The 21,441-nt window shown below is 41.9% G+C and overlaps 1 protein-coding gene across 2 annotated transcripts in view; it reads left to right on the top strand.

The window, feature by feature from the left end:
- FNDC3B (fibronectin type III domain containing 3B) overlaps positions 1 to 21,441 on the top strand; it is a 185,050-nt gene that overhangs the window by 29,668 nt on the left and 133,941 nt on the right. For both annotated transcript variants that reach the window (XM_069023859.1, XM_069023857.1), the window contains exons 2-3: positions 8,233 to 8,371; positions 16,024 to 16,099. In XM_069023859.1, the coding sequence (XP_068879960.1) occupies positions 8,261 to 8,371; positions 16,024 to 16,099 (187 nt within the window). In that variant the 5' untranslated portion in view covers positions 8,233 to 8,260. The remainder of the gene's footprint in view (positions 1 to 8,232; positions 8,372 to 16,023; positions 16,100 to 21,441) is intronic.

Here is a 21,441-nt window from a genome sequence, read left to right as displayed (position 1 = left end):
TGAAAAGGGTGATCATTTAGCTAGAAAGTGTGCAGGGTTGTCTCTGTTGTATAGAATGGCTCTCTGTGCTTTGGGGACCAATTTGTGCTGTGGGTGGAGGGCTGTTGGGCCACTGTCATCCTCCTCTCCTTGCCCTGGCAATGGGGGACCACATCTGGAAGAGCTCTGTGCTTTCCTGCTGACCTGTGGAGAGGAGGATGTCATCACAGAACCATAGAGTGGTTTGGGTTGGAAAGAACCTTAAATTTTCTCATTCCACCCCCTGCCATGGGCAGGGGCGCCTTCCACTGTCCCACGTTGCTCCAAGCCCTGTCCAGCCTTGCCTCTGACACTTCCAGGGGTGGGGCAGCCACAGCTTCTCTGGGCACCCTGTGCCAGGACCTCCCCACCCTCACAGGTATCACACCCTTCCTAATTATGTAGTCGAAGTCTACTCCTGTGTTGTCCCCATCCTGTTTTAAGTGAGTTGTGGTTTTCTGGAGAAGCACAGAGATGGCTAGTGCAGTGGGGGGTGTGTTGTACAGCTGGCAATTAAACAGCACCCAGAACTCTCTTAACTCAAATGTCTCTGAGGGTGGACAAGCAGGAACAAATTAGTTTGAAGTATTAATTGCTGCTTGTATGTTTGGGAGTGCATAAAATAATCTCCCTTGAAAAAAAGAAACAAGTTTGAAGTAGTTGCTATTTTAAATCCAAGTTGTGCCAGAAACCACACTAAATATCATGGGGGGGGGGAAAAAAAAAGCAATTGGCCACTATTGTGCAAGAAGAGTTAAACTCAGCCTATAGCTGCTTAGAAGAATTGCTGTGAAATAGTGTGAGAATTGTGTGTTTGAAAACTTCTCTATTTTTGCAGCTACATCTCTTGTGAGTCCCTTTATCCGTTGTGATTAATATGGAAGAAGGTGAGGAAAGAAAGGTGTGAGAACAAAGAAGGAAAGGAATATAAATAGTAAAAATGACTAACTTAATTTTCAGATTGAAGAAAAAGCACAGAAAAACCCAAATGGTGAGAGTGAGTTGTATACAAGTTGTCTCTGCAGCTTGCTCTTCTGCCAGCAGTGCAGGCTGTAGCCGTGGTGTGTTTGCGTGTTTTGGAATTGATTTTTGAGCAGCAGATGAATTTGCTGCTCTAATACTATTTGCAGAAGTGAGAATGCTGTGGAACCATTGGATTAGGTTGTCTGCCTATGGCTTTCTGCTCAGCTGTAGCTAATATAAGCCTAATAAAAAATTTGAAGGTCTGTTTCACCCCTGGTGTATTTTATTCCCTTAAATCTAGTTCCACTAGGTTTGCACATGAATATGACGGCCTTCAGGCACTGCATGCCCAGGTGAGGGTGGTGGTGGGAGGAGGGCAAGCTCGCTTTTCCTGCACAAGTTTTCACAGGATTTCCCCCTGGAAAACCAAGGGGAAAACCCCCTAGTGGGCTGAAGTTTTCCTTTGGTAAAAGACTCCTTTGTGTGCCAGATTGCTTTATTCCAATATTTCATCAGAGCTATTATCTGCTGATTAGTTGTACTTGCCTTGTGAAATAAGACACTCTTGCATGTTGCAGTTTGACCTGATATCCCCATTCCTGATGCTCATTTCTGGTCCATGTTTGAAGTTACTTGGTTATTCCATTTCTCCCTAATGTTAAGCTAGGAACCAATTTTTAATACTTTTTCTGTTCCTGAATGACAAACATTTCCTATGAGGGGTGTGCAGCTGGTAACAGCGCAAATTTGTTGTTCTTTAAGATAATGGAGTTTCAAGCCTGGAAAATTGGAGGTCAAATTTTAGGTCTAAATAAATGCAAACTACTGAAAATCTTCCTGTCATTACCCTCTGGATTGCTGCCTTGGGAATCTAACACCATTGTGGGGGAAAAACAATGTTAACTTTCCTTGATCCTGCATAGAATTGAAATGCTGCTGATAATTCTGTCCTCAGAGATGGAATGTACCATGCACATTGAAATGTGTTGTTATTTAAAGTAAACTAGAGGGGAATAAACCCACTGATTAATTACAGTGGTTAAGTTTTGGGAGGATGTTTATGTTTTTCAGCTTGCTGGAGATAGGATCCAGCTACTGTGGCCTTGTGTCTGTGAAATGGCACAGAGAGCAAGCAGCAGGCATTTCACTACCTCTTCATAAAATGCCAGTGGCTTTGTGTGTATGTGCTCCCTCTAATCTGTTTTCTTTTGTCATAACAGATTTTTAGAATTGCATGTATTTCTTCAAAATTGTTATGAAGAAGCCTGTCTGTTTGGATGCTTCCAAATTAATCTACCGTGTTTGTAATTAAACAGAGAAAGAATGTGTTCAGGTTTCAGTGGCGCTTCAGACGGATGTGATTTAACTAAACTAATGAAGGCACATCAGACAAGACAAATTCCAGACTGTTTGTGCCTTGACCAACCATCTGTGCACATACCTCCAGGTACTGCTCATGTCTCAAGAGGCTTTTCTACATGAACAATTTTTACCACTCCTCTTTGAATTGGAGTGGCAAGCCATGGCAGGAGTCTTTGGAAAGAAGCTATATTTACCACTCTGCTTTTCAGTGGAAATATAATTGTTATGTATGTTTTAATTAATCTTAAATTTCAATGTGTGCTGTACAAAATACAGTAGGCAAATGGGGCAGTGTGTGAGTTCTCTCATCTCTTGCACATAAACACCAGCATCAGCAGGAAGGTGCAGAAGGAGCAGTCCTCATTCAGAGCCTTCCTAGTGGGTTGTAGACCGATTTTAAACTCTTAGTGTCTGAGAATGTGTGTATAAGACTGTGTATGCATATTCTCCTTGTACATACTAGCAATTTTTTTCCTAGTTATTTTTATTTCTTATTCAAAAGATTATTCAAAATTACTCTGGAAAACCACCCATTTCTTCAACTATATAATAACCAGCATTAACATGATTTGACATGCCAGACTTTGATAGGGTTCTTCAGTTGCACATATAACCTCCTGAAAAATAACAAATAATTTCAGGACTATTTCTCTTTATGGAAGAAGAATAAGATATGCTGCAGGTGATGGCTTCTGTGAATACTAAATTATTATTTTTTAAAATTCTCATTGTATTTTACTATATATATTTTCCAAAGTGAGTTTTCTTCTAGAAATATTTGAGTCTTCCCTGTTTTCAGGGTCTGTGTTTCTAAAGATGTGTTTGACCTATCAGTATTGTCAGGTGGGACTCTCTCTCACATGAACCTGTGATTCCATACATACTTTTTTAACCATGTTGACTCAAAGCCCTTTTGTGCTGCTCCTTCTTCCTCTTGTCCTGGTTATAACGACACAAGTGTTGGAGGGTTGGTGCAGTGTGGTGGATAGGGAAACCCCCTGTGTTCAAATCAGCTGTGCAGGTGACTCTGGCGAGTTTGGGCTGGCCATGCTCTTAGGATGTGGTTTGGAGGATGCAGATCAGATATCACAAATCCTTTCCATTTTGGGTCAGAGAACTGCCAATTTCTGAACATCTTCACTGCAGAACCTGGTTTGCCAGGGAAAACATCTGGTGGGGGGAGGAACGGTCACCTCGTGACTGCTGGTCAGTAGGTCAGTTATCAACAGACTTTGGCTGTTGATAGCACCTGGACTGGCTTTGCCCATGGTTGTAAAGTACTAAGGAAGCTCCTGCTGGGTTGGATTATTTCTCTGGCCAGTGCATCAGCTTCTGTGCAAGAGAAGCTCACCCAGCCCATACAGCATGGTAGAAGAGGGGCTCCTATAGTATTAAAGCAGAGGTAGAAAGGAGTCTGTTAGACTCTGTAACCCTGTGCGTGTTACCAGCTATGTGTGAACTTTGTCATGGTGAAATGGTAAGGGTTGTTTTTTTTTTTAAGGCTGGAAAGAGAAAATTCTTCCATTTAAAGTTTATACTGTGTGCGTTTCAAATATTTTCTGTGTCAAGGCTAGGACTGAAGGCGGGACAGTTTCTTACTCTTTTTGCAGTGTGTTCTTTTCTGTTCAGGCAGAGTACCCCTAAATATGCACTGCAGGAGTGAAATGTGTGTTTAGCACTGAATTTTAGTTGTGAATTAAATAAAGCAGGGTATGTGGCTCTACTTAGTATTGAAAACTCTTTGTCCGTGTTGTAGTACAACTTCGAATTCCAGATGATTGTGATAAAAAAGCAGAACACTTTGTTCAGGAGCTTTTAATGGTCTGCTGCAGGGAAATAAAAATCAAGTCTTTGAAAAGAGCGGTCACAGGACTCAATATTCACAACTCCTCTTGCTTCTGCCAGGTTCTCGGCATTTGTCTGCCATAGCTGACAAATTTGCCTTTGTAAAAGACAGAAGGTGGGAAGAAAATCACAGAAGAAAAATGTTCTTGGCTTCCAGCCCCATAAATAACATGGGTCAAACCTTCTAGGAAAAGTAGAATTTGGTATCTTGATGTGGTTCATGCTACTTTTGGAATTTCAGGAAAACTGACGTAACCTGTTGGGTCATGTTATTTGACCATACATGGACATTGGGTTTTAGATAGTTAGGCTTTATTCTTCTGTGTGTTTTAATTTTCTCTCTAGTGCCATGTGCAACTAATTTATGTATTACTAATTCACATATTGAATTAATTTAAGGAAACAGAGTCATCTCAGGGATCAGTAGAAGGCTGCAGTACTGAATTGAAAATCAAGTTTGCAACAGTAACTTGCCGACATCAAAAGATTTGGAAGTTTTGTTTGGGGACAGAGACATCAAACTTGGATGGTTTTTTCATCCTTGCTCTACAGCAAAGTGGAAAGCTGTGATTTCCATATTCCTGAAGGAAGCTAGACAGGGAGATGCAGCCTCTCACTCCATGTTGGCGTTGTTGTGACCTGTCCCAGCCAAACCTAGGGAATGTAGACGCACAGGAAATATCTTTTTAAAATTTAAATGTAGTCAGCTTTCTAGACAAAACCCCAAATTTGAGTTAGTACCTGAAAAAAAAGCTGTGGGTTAGTATTTGGCAGTTCATATTTTAGCTGAGGAAGAATTCTCATATCCTGGAATGTGACCTGGCTCTTTGAGTCGTGTCTGGTGTTTTCTTCCATCGATGTTCCCAATTTGCAGGAAAAAAGAAACTGCTTGTGTTCAGACCTCACCTTCTTTTTATTAATCAGCTTCGCATCCCATGAGGGAGGAGGAACACTAGGCTTTAGGAGGGGTGTGAAAGCACGGCTAATAAATCTGTTTTAAGTAGGATGGATGGACAAATAAGCTCAAAAAGTGCGTGAGGCCTGTTTCCAAAGGGTTTGGCTTTGCAGTGAAGTCTGCCAGTCTCACTGTAGATGTCTTAACTCTGCCTGGAGTCCATCTGTGTGAAATACTGCAGAAAAACCCTGCCAGTGGCTGTGCCTTGTAGCCAGTACTGCTGCTGGTATCGTCTCTGGCGGGGTCGTACCACACCTGACAAATGGAGGAAGCCCTTTTTATTTATGTTTTCTTAATTTTTTGTTTTCTTCTTTCAAGTGAGGCAAGTGTAGACATGGCTGTAGTGACAAACTATTAATAAAGCAAAAGGAATGTAGCTGCAGCACTTTAAACAGTGACACGTAGCAAATAAATGTCAACATATTCGTTGTTGTGCCTGGAATGGAAATATTACCAGGAAAATATGTAGTTTCAAGCTACAGTCTGGGGATTTTTTCCTCAGTAAAATAGCATCAGTGTGATGCTTAAATTCTGTTGAAGCTCAGCTTTCAGATTCAGACTAGATGAGTGTGTCATTTGTTTGGGGATTGGGGTTTTGTTTTATATGGGTTTAAAATGGTTTCTATGGACATTGTGTTCTTTGGAAATAAACTTTATATGTGAATATATACATTTGCACACACAACAACTATAGATGCATAAATAATTATATGTGTAGCCAGAGTAGTTGGAGGTGCACTGGCTATTGACCAAATCAGTCAATTTCCATTGAAAGCTGCTCATTTGTGTGCTCTCTGGTGTTCAGTTTTGGGCTCTTTCAGCTCTTTTCTTAATCCCAAGCAGTTAAGAAATGGTACAAAACCTCACATATTCTCTTCTTCTTTGTTGAACAAACAGAACCCCCAAAAACTGAAGTCGTGCTGTCCCACTCCTTCTCCAGCCCCAAATCCCAATACCTGTGAATACTGTTGTTGGACTCAGATCTTTCTCAAAATCAAAACCTGAGACTGTGCAGTAATGAGAAGCAAAAGTTTTAGGAAGAATCTCCAAAACCTTAGGGGAAAAATGCACTGGGCAGAGTTTCTGGTCTCTTGGATGTATTTCTGTAGCCTGTGTCATGGTTGGGTTGTGGTGACTAAGTCAGTGAGGCTTTTGGGCTATGCTGGATCAGAGAGCTTGATCCTGGGAGCTCCAGGGGTGTGTAATCAGGGTGCTTATTCCTTACCTCAGGGGTGTGTGCACTGCAGGGCAGGTTATTCAGGATGGTGGCAGCAGTAGGACTGAAACACTTTTAAGCTCTGGGACAAAGCAGTTGTTGCAGGCAGGAAATAGGACTTGAAACTGGCTGTGGATGTACCATCCTAACAACAACAACTGTATCTTCTTCTGGAGAACTTCCGTCCTGTAACTGAGTCTTGGATAAAAGGAGGGGTTTGATTTAAAGGTGGATGAAAATACATCGCCTCTGTTTCTATCTCAGTGAAGTGATGATTAGAGAAGTGGTGTTTTCACACAAATGAGAACAGTGGGAAGAGCTGTGAGAGTTGTGCTAAGTTTGGTACTGAGTTAAATTAAAATGCTGGTCTTGAGCTGTATGGCTGGAGGTCACAGTGCCAGGTTTGCACATCTTCTGAAAAACAAATGTACTTTCAGTCTTCTGGTTCTGCTTAGATGTGAAGGGGCCTGTTTGGTGACAGTGAATAGATGGATGTGATTCAGTCTGTGTGGGCACTGCCATCGCTTCTAAATCATACAAGTGCTCCTCCACAGGAGCTGGAGAAGCAGCTTCTGGTCAGGCTGATGTTTTTGATCATGAGGCTGTGCAGGTGATGGGATTGCAATGAGCTCTGAAAGAGGTTGATGAAAGTGATGACAGTGTATATCAACTAAACTAATAATTTAGTTTGTTGAAATAAAAAAAAAAATTAAGTCTAGCAGCATTTGGGGCTGAGGGGATGTAAGACTTGCAGCATGCATGGAATGGGATGCTCCAACCCTGGTGAGGCTGGCTCAGTCCATCCCCTCTGGAACAGATGAATTAAACTCCTGGTTTATGGCTCTGTAATTGTGTCCCATGCTCTTTGCCAAAAATTCTGCTTTCTGTACTCTGGTGTATGCTGACCATCTTGTGCCAGCTGATTACCTATGCTGCCACCTAAGTCACATCATATTTTTTTTCTAACTTGAATTTGGGATGTATATGAAATTATTCAGGAAGACTTCGGGATTCTCTGGCATGAGAGGTACTAAGGAGGCTGCTCACCCCTGGACACTGCTTTGCTTAGGAGTTGTGCAGAAGTCTAGATAAGCTATGTGATGAGATCATCCATTTTATTCACTAGAGCTGTGTTATTGCCCTATAAACCAGCATGATGATACCCTTAACACTGAATTAAGACTTGTTTTTACAAAGCAGCTTCTCATGGTTTTACTGATACTCACGGATCACATCAGTTAGCTGTGAAGGGGGAGGGTGTGCTGGAAATGATGTGTGACTTTTCACAAATCTGTAAGTGATGTCATCATTTTCTGTTGCCCTTCATAGAATGGGGTGCTCAGAACATTGAGGATGTGCTGGCCCTCCTGCTCCAGCAGAAGCCTTAATCCTTTTGGGTCATGATTAAGTGGGAGTCAGGTGTCTTCTCTTTGTGTTATAGTGGTAGTTCACACTGTTTACAGGGCCCTAGAAAGAAAATAAAGGTGTTTGGCTTTGAAGTGTGGCTATTGAGTGAGATTGCTGTAACATCTTAACTGTGCAGGTGACATAGTTCCAAGAGCTGCGGCAGCAAGCAGGATGCTGATTTAAGAGCAAAGCTCTCTCAAAGTGTCTCAGAACCTGCCTATTTCAGCAGTGAGGGCTAAGTATTATAATCGTGGGAAAGAGTGGAAATCTGGCTAGTTGGTTTTGGAATTCTTGCATGGAAACTTGACTTTCCATGCTCTCGATCTAACAGTTAAAACCTCCGTTCACAGCCTTGAGCTCCCTTATGCATCCTGTTACAAAAGCAGGGGTCCTGCTTAAGTTCCTGAATGCAGAATGACCTTCAGGAGGGTTTTTGCAGGGTCTTTAACTGATGTTTCTCTTGCAGGAAGTCTGTTGAGGAAAATTCTCCATGAATGTACGTCACAATGATGATGACCGACCAAATCCCGTTGGAGCTGCCGCCGTTGCTGAACGGGGAGGTGGCCATGATGCCTCACATCGTGAATGGCGATGGATCACAGCAGGTCAGAAATTGGCTGGTTTCAATAAACTATTTCTGGGCCAACAAGGGATTTTCAAGATGGGGAGGATGGTTTTCCTTAGCACAAGGGTGGGCAGAGTATTTCCTGGGATGTAGAAATCTGTCTTTACACTGAAAAGACACTAAAACAGTGTTTAAATTGTACCATTAAATTGAATGTGTTTGTTTGCATATGTGTTCATCTAAGTAAAAATAGTGGAATTGAAACAGTGGCTGTAAATGCTGCATATATGAGGGCTTTGCAGAAAGTTAGTCTTATGGTTTACTTGTACTCACTCTTGTCCAGACATCTTACTAGCATTTGTGGTGAGATTTTAAGACTTCAGAAATGCTGAGGATATAGAAAAATGGAAGTAGGAAAGAAATGGAGAATAGAAGTGATGTCTGCTATTCTTTGCTTACCTGAATATACCTTTCCCAGCAGGTCTTGTGGTCTACACTGTGCTTCATTGTAAGAAGCAGATGTGAATTTTGAGTGGGTTTTTGAATGAAGATAAAATTAATGGTTGCTTTTATTCTTTTTCTGGGAGATAGTCTCTGATGAGCTTGATCAGAAGTTGGTAGAATGTCTGTAAGACTGTAGCGATGCTTTCATGTCAGGATACAGCCTGGAGGTTCAAGCTGGTGGGTGGTAGGCTCCCAAATATGTCATCTGGAGTCAAAGTGTCTCTTTGGAGAACATCTACCCTGGCAATATTTTTGTGTTGCTCAATTTGATTCTCTGCTCACGTGGGACATTTCAGCAAAGTACTGTAAAGAAGGTAAGAGCAAGCTGTCCCTCTTGAATCAATATAAAAGGTCATTCTGTTACTTCTTGTTCCCTGGATCATTTGTTCCTCCTTTCAAGCTGTGTTTTGAGCTAGACCAACCTAAAGAGGAAGAACAATTTCTGCTTTCCTTGTGAGCTTCTAAGTCTGGGTGGTTATCTGGATTCTCATTAGGATGTAATTGTCATTGTGATTTGTTATTTTTTTTTAAAGTCATTTTTGCAAAGTGTACTTTGACTTGAAAAAATGGAAAAGAATGCTTTCAATGGCTGTATTTACTGAGTGCAGTATTAATACACCTAGGTGAAGGAAGAATCTTATTCATACGGGAAAGGATAATTGTTCTCTACGTACACACTTTCCTCCTTGCTGGAAACCACTTATCAGGTCAGACTGTCCTGACAGTGGGTCCTTCTGTATTACAGAGAGAATAAGTGAATTGTTCTGAGCCCTCTGAGCCCAATCTTTCAATTTCCCCATCTTTGAATGATTCATCAGCCTGGCTTGGCAGATGCCTTCATTGCCTTTAAAATAGTTTCTCAGCTAATCTTCTGCATTAAAAAGAATTGCAGGTGCACTAGAAGCACATTGCTTCTTGCTTTTGCTGTGTTATGCAACCATGACTCAGTAGAACAGTTCTGGGCCAGGTCTCTCCTGTTTGCTGGAAGATGCTCTTAGATCTCATCTCCTTATCTCTTGAAGTACTTGTAGCTGAAATACCAGTTTTCCATGAGACTTTTTTGGCCTCTAGTCTGTATGTGCCGTCATCTGTTGCTAAGCTTAACTACCTTTATGCTTTATCATTTTCATCCTATTCCTGAAGCTTTAGGTGATGTCTTTGCTTTTTAAAAGTACAGTTCTAAAATGGAATGAAATTGGAATAAATTTGCAAATGAGCTATGTTAATTGCCCTTAACATGGTTTGTTGTAACATAGAAACGAATGTTAAGTGTTTGTTGAAAGAGATTTATTTTAGTTACTTGTAAGGTGGGAAGAGCCTTCAGGATAGATTCACATAGGAGTGACTTCCTTAAGAAAGATGGTTTGTATGACTCCATAAGTAGGTCCTAGCTTTAGGACGACATGTGCTTTTACAGGGTATAATTACAGTCTCCATTAGAAGCTGGTGGTGAGAAAGCATCATGGCAGAGCTGGTGGGAGACGAGGTGTGTGGCGTTTTCCTGGCTGCAGCATGGCCAGCAGGCAGGTCAGTGCCTCGTGCTTTGGGGCTGACAGAATGGAGGTTCTGATGGGCTGCTCTGGGCACACTGGCTGTTGCTCTCCCTTGTGTGTCACTGGATTTGTGAAGCCTCAGCTGTGCCAGCACCACAGAGCTGCATTAGGATCTGTGCCTGGAAATGCTGAGCTCCAGGGAAAAGCCATTCCTCAAAAGACCCATTCTTATACATGGAGAATAAAGCAGACTGGAGCTGGTGAAACACCTTGGCCTTGCCAGCAGCCAGCTGGAGAGTGATGCAAAAGGCAAATCTGCCAGTGAACAGGCCTGCAGTGTAAGGCAATTGCATGGGAACGTTCACTTGCTTTATCTTCCTGAGAGGAAGGGCTGCAGAGCTGTACAGGGCAGGGCGAGGAATGTCTCTGCCTGCTTGACAGTAATCCCTCTCCTCTAGACTACCCAAAATGGCATTTCTAGCACTGACTTTGGTTGTTTTTTTTTTTTTTTTCGTTTCCCACACTTTATTTCCACTACTGCTGACTGTGTTTAATGCTTTCATGTTGCTTCCAGAGCTGTTTCTGCTTCTAATCCACTTGTAACTCCTTAGGGGATTCAGGGAGCAATAATTAACCTTTTGGTCCAAGAATTTCAATGGTTTCCTGTAGGTACTCCACTGCAAGCTCTAAAAAGCTTGGAGTATAAAGTGGAGGGGCAGCTAGCTGTGCTACAGCACATTTGTACAGAATGTTTGGCTTATTAGTTTGGGAAGTTTTATTTCAGGTTGTTTCACTCAATGCACCTGCAGAGGTACAGCAGGTTTTCTGCTTGCCTGCTCTTTGTAAAGCTGTGTTTACCAACCCTGTGGTTTCACCATTTGGCTGGAGCTCAGGCATTGCACACAGTGCTGTGTGTGCTGGTTCTTGTCTTTTAGGGTCACAGGCTTTAAATGAGGGAAACAAGAGTACAGCTGAATGAGGAACGAGATTTGGTACTTTCCCGTAGCATAACAAGTCTGTGCACCTTGCAAGCAACTGAAAGCACTTAGCTGGGTTTTATACTGAGCTGAGTGAGTGAACTTTGTACCAAAATTTAGTTACTACTTCGGTTTCTCAATTTATTAATTTATTTTTACTGCTTTGGCATGTGTGTTTTAAGGTTTGATAAATTAAGAGCTTCAGGATCTGCCACTGGGGTTTGCTGGGTTTTGCTGTAAAGACCACTCATGGTAAACTGACTGAATTGCTTCATGCCTCTATTAATGCCTCTATTTTCTGTCCAGTCAAAAAAAAAAAAAGTTCAGACACTATTATTGAAGTATTCATGTTAAAAAGTCAGCTTTACTGTTTAAGGTGTAGCATGTTCCCTGATTTTTCTTACTGAAGAGAGGCTGAAAGTGTTTAGCCTGCCTGCTCTGTGTGACCGAGGAATGTGTTCCTGAGAAGAGTGTTGTACCCAGTTCCCTGGTGTGTGAGTTCCCTGGTCCTTCCTGTAGGATGCACCTGGAGATTCACTGGGATCTGGGGCACAGTCTTTTAAAGTAGATAACAGAATGGATACAAGTGATTGTTTTGGGTTTTTTCCCCCCAAAAAGCAGTGCATTCCATAAGCTGTGCACCATAGAAATTGTAAATGCAGTAAATCTTAATGGTTTAAAGCATTTCTGAGGACCCTGTGGCTGGATCCCAGGTGGTGCCTATGATGTTGTGCTCCCCAGCTGTATGAAGCATGATGGATCTTATGGAAGGGAAAATTCACTACACTGGAAAATGTTTAATGTGGGGTTTTAATAAGCCTAAGCCCTGCAAGCGGCTGTTTGACCTTAGCGAGAAAATGTTCTCAAAAAGGGGAAATACTTTAAGTGAGCTCTGGGACTGTGTTGCATCACATGGATGCAGGTGAACATCATCCTGGTCACTGCTGTGAGAGGCCACAGAGTAGCTGGAGGATGATGGCCTGCTTGGAGTGTGAATTTTCTTCTGTGGGCTTAAACTCTTGTATAAGTAAACCAGTAGCATACAAAAGAGATTGTAGTGTCTGCCCTTGGTCCTTATCAGGTGGCATTTCTGCCTTTGAGAGTGTTTCCCCACAGTATATATAGCTTTATATCACAGAAAGGCTTTAACATCCCTTCCAATCCAAATCAATCTCTTTCCACCCCCTGCCATGGGCAGGGACACCTTCCACCACACCAGGCTGCTCCAAGTCCTGTTCAACCAGTTCTTGAACACTCCCAGGGATGGGGCAGCCACAGCTTCTCTGGGCCACCTGTGCCAGGGCCTCCCCACCCTCACAGTAACTTTTCCTAATACCCAATCCAAAACTTCCTCATTCTGTTTATTTATTCCTGAACCCCAGCTTTATGCCTGCTTTGTGAGCCCTTCTTTAGTCTCTTCCCCTGTTTCCACTGGCCACGAGAGTTGGATAGCGGGAACAAGGGAGGCACGAGTGACACGTGCTTGGCTTGTCATGAAAACTCAGTCTGGATGTACTCTGTGGGATTATAAATATTTATAGTAGCTATGCAACTTAGTAACATTCATCACTCAACAAACACGACTTTCAATGAAATAGAATGGCATTCTTAAATGCAAAATAAATGCAAAAAGAGTACTATAGAGATAACAAGCTTTCTCTGAGGATGCAGCAGGTAAGGCTGGGCTTCAGCACCGAGTGGATGAAACTGCTAAATTTAACATCCGAGTACTTTTTAGGGAAATGAAAAAGCCTTTGGGGTTGTGCTGCAGATGCACTGCTCCCAGCTGTCACACGCTCCAGCTTTTTGGATGGGAGGAGGCCAAGGACTGAAAGTGGGCTGGAGTGACTTCGGACATGAGACCGCACCCTGGAGATGCTGCCAGCCAGCAGCAAGGGCTCCAAGTGACCCTTCAAGTTCTCTCTCCTCTGTTGCCATCTCATAACTGTGCATACTCGGGATGATGAATATTGGAAGAGGCATAGCACAATTAAAGATCGTCTGGGTTTGTTTTCATTAAAATAGAGACGTTATCTTTACACTTTTTTATTGCTTTCCTCAGATTTTTTAATTAAAAGCTTTAGAATTGAGGCGTTCTCATGAAGATCCCTTGTGTGAAAGCAAAGAGGGAAGCTGTGTTTCAGGCTGCAGAATGTGATTTTGGTGTTTTATGAGGAGGTGGGGAAAAATAAATCATGGAATTAGTTTTATATACTTAGTGTCTATAAACAAAAGAAGTCACAGTGTGCCTTGACATTTTGTCCCAGGAAAGTGGGACAAGTCAGGGGTGTTGGCTGGAAGGTGTCCCATATGTAACACTTGGTGTGTGCTGGCTTTAATGGTTTGGCCTCAGCTCTGCATCTCTTTGATCAGTGCTGTGCAGTTCTGAGCTCTGGGGCATTGTGTGCAGCATGGGGGGACTGCAGAGGGGATTGGGTGGTGGGATGGATTGTGGGGAACACCCCAGTACCCCAGTTTTGGGAAAGGAGGGGCTGGGGCTGGGTTGCAGCCTCTGGAAGGATCTTTCCTGAGGAGCCTGGTTGCTCCTCCTGGGTCTGAGGCCACTTTGGTTACGTGTCCTCCCTTTGTGCCCAGCCCTTGCTCCAGTGATGACCCACATCAGTCACACCTTGGCTATTCCTGTTTGCTCTTGATATTGCTGCCTTCCCCCAGCAACAGCCTGTAAATGTTTTCTTCATGACTGATTTGGGCATCTGTCAATAAGGAGTTATTTCCATATCTATAACATTTTATTAGAAGCTACTATAGATAAGTCCTAGGCTCTGCCCACAGGCTCGTGATGGGGGAACAAAGCTGTGTGGCTGCTGCTCTACAGGAAACAAACTTGTTACTGGAACAATTTTTTTGTGTTAAAACCCCATGTGATTAGGCAAGGATGATGCTGCTTCATTTTGACCATCAAAAGCACCAGCTGTGATTGGGGATATCACCTTTTTTTAATGCAGAACCCCAAGGAGTTATTTTTAAGGGACAGCTGCAGGCCTGCTAATGTGGACACTTGTGCTGATGATGGACTCCTGGGACAGGAATTTGTAAATCTTCTGAAAACCCCGGGGTAGGCATGTGCCTTGTGTAGGAAGAGGAATCCCTCTCACCTGCTCTAGGGCAAGGATGGAGCTTTACATGCACGGGGCATCAGGCTTAGTTAGGGTCTCTGTTTTGAGGAGCTGGACCAGTTTTCCAAAGGTATAAAAGCATTCAAGGGCTTCTGATTTGTTAATCAAATTTGTTAGTAAATAACCAGCTTTAGGGCTGTTGGTTTAGACATATAATGCAAATGAGCTGATGAAACATTTCTGTGATTCTTGGCTTCTTTGTGTTCTGGTTTCTTGTTGTTTTGGATTTTTTTTATTGAGCTGGATGACATTGCTTTGCTCTGCGCTTCTTTTGACCTGATGCCCATGTCCTGTGGTGGATAATTCACGCCTATTCATAGCAAAAGAGCACTTAAATGCTGTCACTTAAATGTTGATTGTTCAGAGATTAGGGATGGAATGGCTTTGTGCCTTTTATCTTTTCTGAACCATTTATTGTGCTCTGTATGCTTGATCAGATCCACCCTGATCAGTGCTCCCTGAGAAATGATTGTTGCAGACAACATAATGGCTTTCATATGTCATTTCTCTGATTTCCAGCTTGTGCTTTAAAAATGTTGGTGGAATAATGGGTTTCTGTAGGATTACTGTAATTCAAAAGGTCATCTAGGTAATAATTATCTTATGCATTTGGCTTAAGGAATTCAGAAACACACCATGAATTCAAATTCTCTCTTTCTAGATTGAATGATTAAATCCTGCATGCAGATGTCCCAGAATATAAAGACCAGACCTAAATTTAGAGAGAACTTTCACAAAAAAATGTAGATTAATCTTGGTACAAATTGAAAATTTAATTTATACCTTGATTGAACTTCTGACAATGCGCGGTTAGCAGAAGTGTGAGTGAAACTGTCCATTAAAGAAAGAATTCTAAATCATAAGTTTTAAACCCATTGTTTAAGACAGCTGAAAATTAATAACTATGATACAACATACCCTGAACTGGGACATATTTTGGTGCTTCCTGGTCCAGGTGTGTTCCCACCATCTGCAGAATTCAGCAATGGGAGACTGGAGTGATCTTTTTATTATTTATAAAAATATTATATTTGTTAATAAATAGTCTTACTGACGCGCAACTGCTGAACTGTGTGTGCGCCTATGGGTTTTGCTTAACTGAGATCTGTTATGTGCAAGACTGAAGGATAAATTTTTAAAAACATAATGGATCAACTCCGCACAGCAAACTTTTATTCCTGTGAACTTGAAATCCCATTATGGGTTGGTGCTGCCTGCTGGAGTTTGTGTGCTCTCTGTTCTCATGTGCCAATGGTCTGAAGATTTATGTCCTTAGCTACCAGCATTTGGCCAAGTTAAACACACCCTCAAGATTCTGTTGTGGGACTCAAAGCCATAATTCTCACCTGTATGCAATTCAGTTACATCTTCATTTCAGCTCTTAATGTGTAGATGAGTAGGGGGGTTTCAAATCTCTGCCTGCTCCTAGACCCTGGGACCCACAGATGTAGTATGCCAGTCTGTTCCCCCCCTGCCTCCACACCTCTTCCAGAAAAGGGGTAACACGGTTACTGTTTTGGGGAAATTTTAATTTTTGGAGATCACAGTGAAACAAATGTTCGTTTATTTTTCTTTCTGCAGGTCTTTTTGGTTCAAGTTAATCCAGGTGAAACCTTTACAATAAGGGCTGAGGATGGAACCCTCCAGTGCATCCAAGGTAAGAGGATACACAAACACATGGATGAGCATTGCTTTGCTTTATGGAATACCTGTTCTGTCATCTCTTCAGAACCGTGATAATGCAGCTCTGGAAAGGCACTGAAGCACTTGGGAGTGAGAACTTGCAGACGTGGCTGCTCTCTGTATTCTAGGAGTTCAGTATCTCAGAATGAGTCATGCATTTCTTGGAAGTCCAGGAGGATTTCTCTCTTCAGTTATTTATCAGTCCCATCTTGCAGCCTCTTTTCATCTTTTCTGTGACACCCCCTCCATTTAAACAGTGGAGGAGTGGGTGGTTCTTGCTTGCAGTTCCATCCCCATGGAAATGGTGAATTAATAGTTGTTTGAGATAGACGTTACAGAAGCTTCCCTGAACACCATCCAGGGTTATTTGGTCTTGATGAGCAATAATAACAGCAGTTTAAAGTTGCTTGTTGGGATTTATAGCCAACATGCTGTGTGGTAAGAAATTGGTCCATGTGGCAATTAACAGAGGAATAAAGCTGGCTACTCCTTTTACTTGAAATGAATGCTTTATTCTGGCTTAGTACTTGAAAGATTTCCATTACAAATATAATTATGACCCTATTTATTTATAATTTTGTTCATGCTTAAAGTGGTGTTCAGACAGTGTATTTAAATGGATGCAACTTGAAACCTCTTGGTTCTGTATTCCCAGTAATTTAACGTGTTTGTGCCAATGGGACTTGTTTGGTACTCATCAACAGTCTTTCATAAAATTGATTTAGAATTTCTAGCATAAGATTGTCTCCTTTTATTTGCTTTAGCGGCAGTATTGACTGCCAAAGCTCATGTTTATTTGTATACACCCTTTCAGCTTGGCCTGAAAAATCTTGATACTTTTTTCAAGCTAAAGCTTCAGATCCTACTTTATTGTAAAATATTTTTATTGCTGAACTATGTACATGTTTCATACACAGGAAAGCACCTGCTTGTGTTGCTGTTGTGTTTTTTTTTTTTTGTTTGTTTTGATGAAGCTGCTCTTACCATGCAGTTGTGGAACTTAATGTTAATAGTGATCTATTGCAGAAGATCTGTTGTAATCAGCCTGCAAATATACTAAAACTTGGATTTGTGACAGTTCTGGTTTTGTGCTCTGAGGTTATTATAGAAGACAGGCTTATTTTGTGTGCAGTGGTTTTGGAAATTACACACCTCCTTGCTCCACAAAACTTAATGTCTTTTTTTTATTTCCACCTGTGATAGAGTATTTGGTATGTTTAAAGGTTACAGTATTTGGTATGTTTAGAGGTGAACGTATTCCCTATACATAGGGCAGCACTCAGACAATAATGATGCATTTTCCAAAGCTCCCACATTGCACTATGATTAGTAGGATAAGGAATAATTTTAGCACTGTGTTAAGGCAGCATGAAAGTCTTTTTGGGCAGTGCCTGTCAGCTGGTAGCTCCCTGTGGAATAGATGATGCTTGCTTTTTCCTTACTGCCACGTACTCAGGGTTATGACATAAGATGGGCTGCTGAATATTCGCAGTGTGAAGGACTGCTTTATTACAAACTGGGTAATTCTCCTGAATTCAGGGAGTGAACACTGTTAATAAAAACTTGAGATGTCAGGCTTGGTAACACTAAATTCTTCAGGATATACGAAAGCTCTTCCGTTTGCCATGTGACTGTTCTGCAGGGACAGCTAACTTTGCTTATGTAGAAGAATTTTTTTTTTATTACTTTTTTGCGTATGACTTTTTGAGCAGTGTGAAATCTTCAGGTTGTGCTTCTGGAGCCTGTTCTGGAAATCCTGTGAGCCCCACTTTGTGTCCAGAGCTGTGTTTGGCTCCGCAGCTTTGGTGTATCTGGTGATGGTGTGCTTTAGAGGACTGAGGCAGCAGAGATGATGATGACTTAGTGAATCTTCATTTGTCTTATCAAGGTTGGAAGAAAGACACTGCTTGAGAAAAACCTCTGTGGAATATCCTCTGTTTTTAACACTCTGAAGTGTAATTAGCCACTAATTGAGTAATCACTGTTTTAAGCCAGAAAGAACAGATGCACATTTGAATGTTTCTGCTGTTTTGGAGTGGTGGAGAAATCTGAAATACAAAAACTTTTTCCAGTTCCTTGGGGTTGTATCAGTAAGATAACCAGTGAAAACTTAAAAAATAAAAATACCCTCTAAATAATATAAAACTGGAATAAATATTTGTAACTGAGGATGCAAGGTGTTGCAGCAAGTGCTCTCTTCATTCCTGTGTTCTTTTTGCGTATAGCTGGAGATGACTTGTTTAAGTCATCAATGCTTTATAAGCCCTGTAGATCATGGTGTAGGCCTGGATTAGGCAGCTCTTGGAAATGATGGTGGCTGGGAGAAGTTCAGCTGATCAGTGGGCATGGAGAGGGTCTGTGGTTTCCTTGAGAAGTCAGATTTAAAGAGAAAATAAATTAAAAAAACACCAGCAAAACAATATGTCTGGTCTTTTGGAGAAATCCAGCCCTTGAGTGCACAGTCTACACGTTGAGTTGTTTAGGGAAGCATCTGAGCAGTTCCAGGGACTCTCAGCAGGAGCTGTGTTGTTGACTTCCTCAGGACTTGCCTTCTCCATCCCATGTGATAGAAGAGATGCTGTGGTATGTGACTTTTGTAGCCTTTGTAACAACAGCCAAATAAAGGAATAAAGCAAGGGGATGTTGGGGATTAATTTGGATTAATTTTTTAATAGTTGCTAGAAGCTGAATCAAGTAGAAGCCTGTGACCTGAGGCTGCCTGTGTGGGCAGGAGGGCAGTGGTGCTGCCCACCTGGGCTGTTAAACACCACAGGGCTTGCTGAATGTTGGGGCTGGCCACCTGGCCTGTGGGATGGAGTGGAAACATAAAGCACATCCTTTATTCACGTGTGATTACGTGACCTGTCTTTGTTCCTTTGAATCCATGTGGGTGTTAATGACAAATTATTGATGTGCTTCCTTCGAGGGGAGCCCTGCTCACCCTGAGCTGCCAAACACCCAGAATGAGCTTGGGGTTCTGACTGCAAAACTGCTCTTGTGGGTGGTTCAGGGGAAACTGGTTTAGGACTGATTTAGGATCTTCATCCAGTATCTTTGGGAGATGGAACATGTATATGTGCTCTACCCATCAGTATTTTAAAAGCTGCTCTTCATATAAAGTTTGACAGATATTAATTAGTTCATAAATGTGTCAATACTAGAAATACTTCATTTCCTTCTCACATATTTCCATTTGTCAAAAACTCAGGACTTGACTGTTGCTAGCTCTGCAAGGAAAGGACAAGGGCAAGGCATGCTCTCAGCCATTTCTTTGCTCAGCTGTTAACTCTGGACCTTGTATTTCCTTTGTATGAAAGATTACTTCTAGCTAGTGCTTTGTGGTAACCACGCTACATGAAATATGGAGCAGGCTGAGAACCTGGATCTGGTAACTACAGAATGGAATTGAAATAGACCTCTGGATTTAAAAAAAAAATTATTCCACTTTCTAAATTTCAGAATAAATAGGTTTCATGTGAATCTGATGTTCAGGAAACTCACCTTTCCCCAGTGACTGATTAAAGACTAGTTTTTTAGCCAATATCTTAAGATCTTTGGTAGGAGCTTGTGTTGCTGCCTGGGAGTTTTGTCATTCACACTTTAAAAATTCATGGTTTGTGCATAGTTTGGGGCAGTGAAGCTGTACTTGAGAATCTGTTCTGAGCTTTTCCCTCCTGGAAGGCAATAATGCCAAGCTGTCACACCCGCTGTGGTATGAATAACATGGACAGAATGATTATTCTGGTGCCACTTGACCTTGCTTGTCACCCACATGTTGAAAATACCTATGTACAGAGTATGCAGGCTGCATAAAGCTTCTATCCATTGATCACGCAGAATTGCCCAATTATTGCTAAATGTCCTTTTTGTTGCCCTCCATGTAACTGGTCCTCAAGCTGGATCTCATTTTCTGCCCCCAAACTGAATTTTCTGTATGTATGTAAAGCTGCAAAAAGCCTGTAGCAAGGTAGAAGGACTGGGAGCAGAAAAGCAGCTCATGGAATAAAAATTGGAATTCCTGGTAAATTCTGCCTAACCCATGCTGCTGGAAATACTCTCTTGAAACTCACCTCTAGTCTTTGTCTCCTAGGACACCACAAGGTTTGGAATAGTGAAGAACAAAATTTGCCTGAAAGGGAAACAAATATGCTAAAGGATAGAAATTCTGTTTCAATTCTGGCCTTAAGCAGGGGGAATTCACCCTTGCATAGGGTAAGCAAGGATCTGCATTAAACTGGCTTTTGTGATTTATTCAAGGACAAGGTGGAGATGTGCAATGGCCCGGAGGGGTTGTAGTTGTGTCGGGACATAAATATCTGTGTTGCAGACCTGAATTGCTTTTGGGTGGTTACATTTTGAAATGAAAACAGGATAAAAACATAGACAGTTTACTGATACTTGTTTCAAGTGATGTTTTCAAGTGTTTTGCCACTGAGGCTGAACTTGAAGTCTTTGCTTGTTCTTACCTTGTAAAACAAAGAATGCAAGAATTAAATTTCAGCCCTGCTTTTTCTGTGGCTCTAAAAGTGAGTAACTCAAGAAAAAGACCAGAAGTATGCTGAAAACCTAGCTGTGGCTTCTCAAATGAAAGATTTCCTGGAATTATTATTCCCTTAATTTGGTGTGTGGGTGTGGTTTGGTGTGGGTAGTGCAAAGGAATGGATAATATTAAAGGCTTAACAGCTGTATATTTGTATAGGAAGAGTGTGTGTGTCAGTGAAATAAGGCTGTTAGTGTAGTCTAAGCAAACCAAACAAAGTGTGTATTTTTTTTTCCTCTATGGTATGAGGTTGGAAATGAGGAAGTGAGTCAGTTTCTTGCAGGGAAGGAAAGAGTTGAAAATAGATGGGACATAATGTAAGCAAACGAGTGGTACCTGTGGAGTGTTACTGGGTGGGGACAGAGGCACCAGGATGAGAGTGGTGAAGGGTGCACACAAGGGAACAGATGGGTCATAGAATCCCAGAGTGGTTTGGGTTGGAAGGGACCTTAATGATCATCTCATTTCTACCCCCCTGCTGTGGGCAAGGACACCTTCCACTATCCCAGGTTGATGTTGGGTTGCTCATCGATGGACCTGATGTGGTTTCACTCTGAGATGAAAGAACAGCAGCACCTGAAATCATGTTGCTTTGGAGACGCTTGCAGAAAGCTGAAAATACACTTTAATAAAGAGTAACTGGTGAAATCTGCAGGTGGAAGGTTCTTTGGGCCCTCCAGGGCAGGCAGTGCCTGTGTGCTGGTGAGAGCCAGAGGCTGGAGCCACTTTGGTTCAGTACCTGCTGCTGTCCAGAGCATCTCCTGAATTATCATAAT

The sequence above is a fragment of the Aphelocoma coerulescens genome, chromosome 9, assembly GCF_041296385.1.
Source record: "Aphelocoma coerulescens isolate FSJ_1873_10779 chromosome 9, UR_Acoe_1.0, whole genome shotgun sequence".
Lineage (NCBI taxonomy): Eukaryota > Metazoa > Chordata > Aves > Passeriformes > Corvidae > Aphelocoma > Aphelocoma coerulescens.
This window is presented reverse-complemented; position numbering and strand designations above follow the sequence as displayed.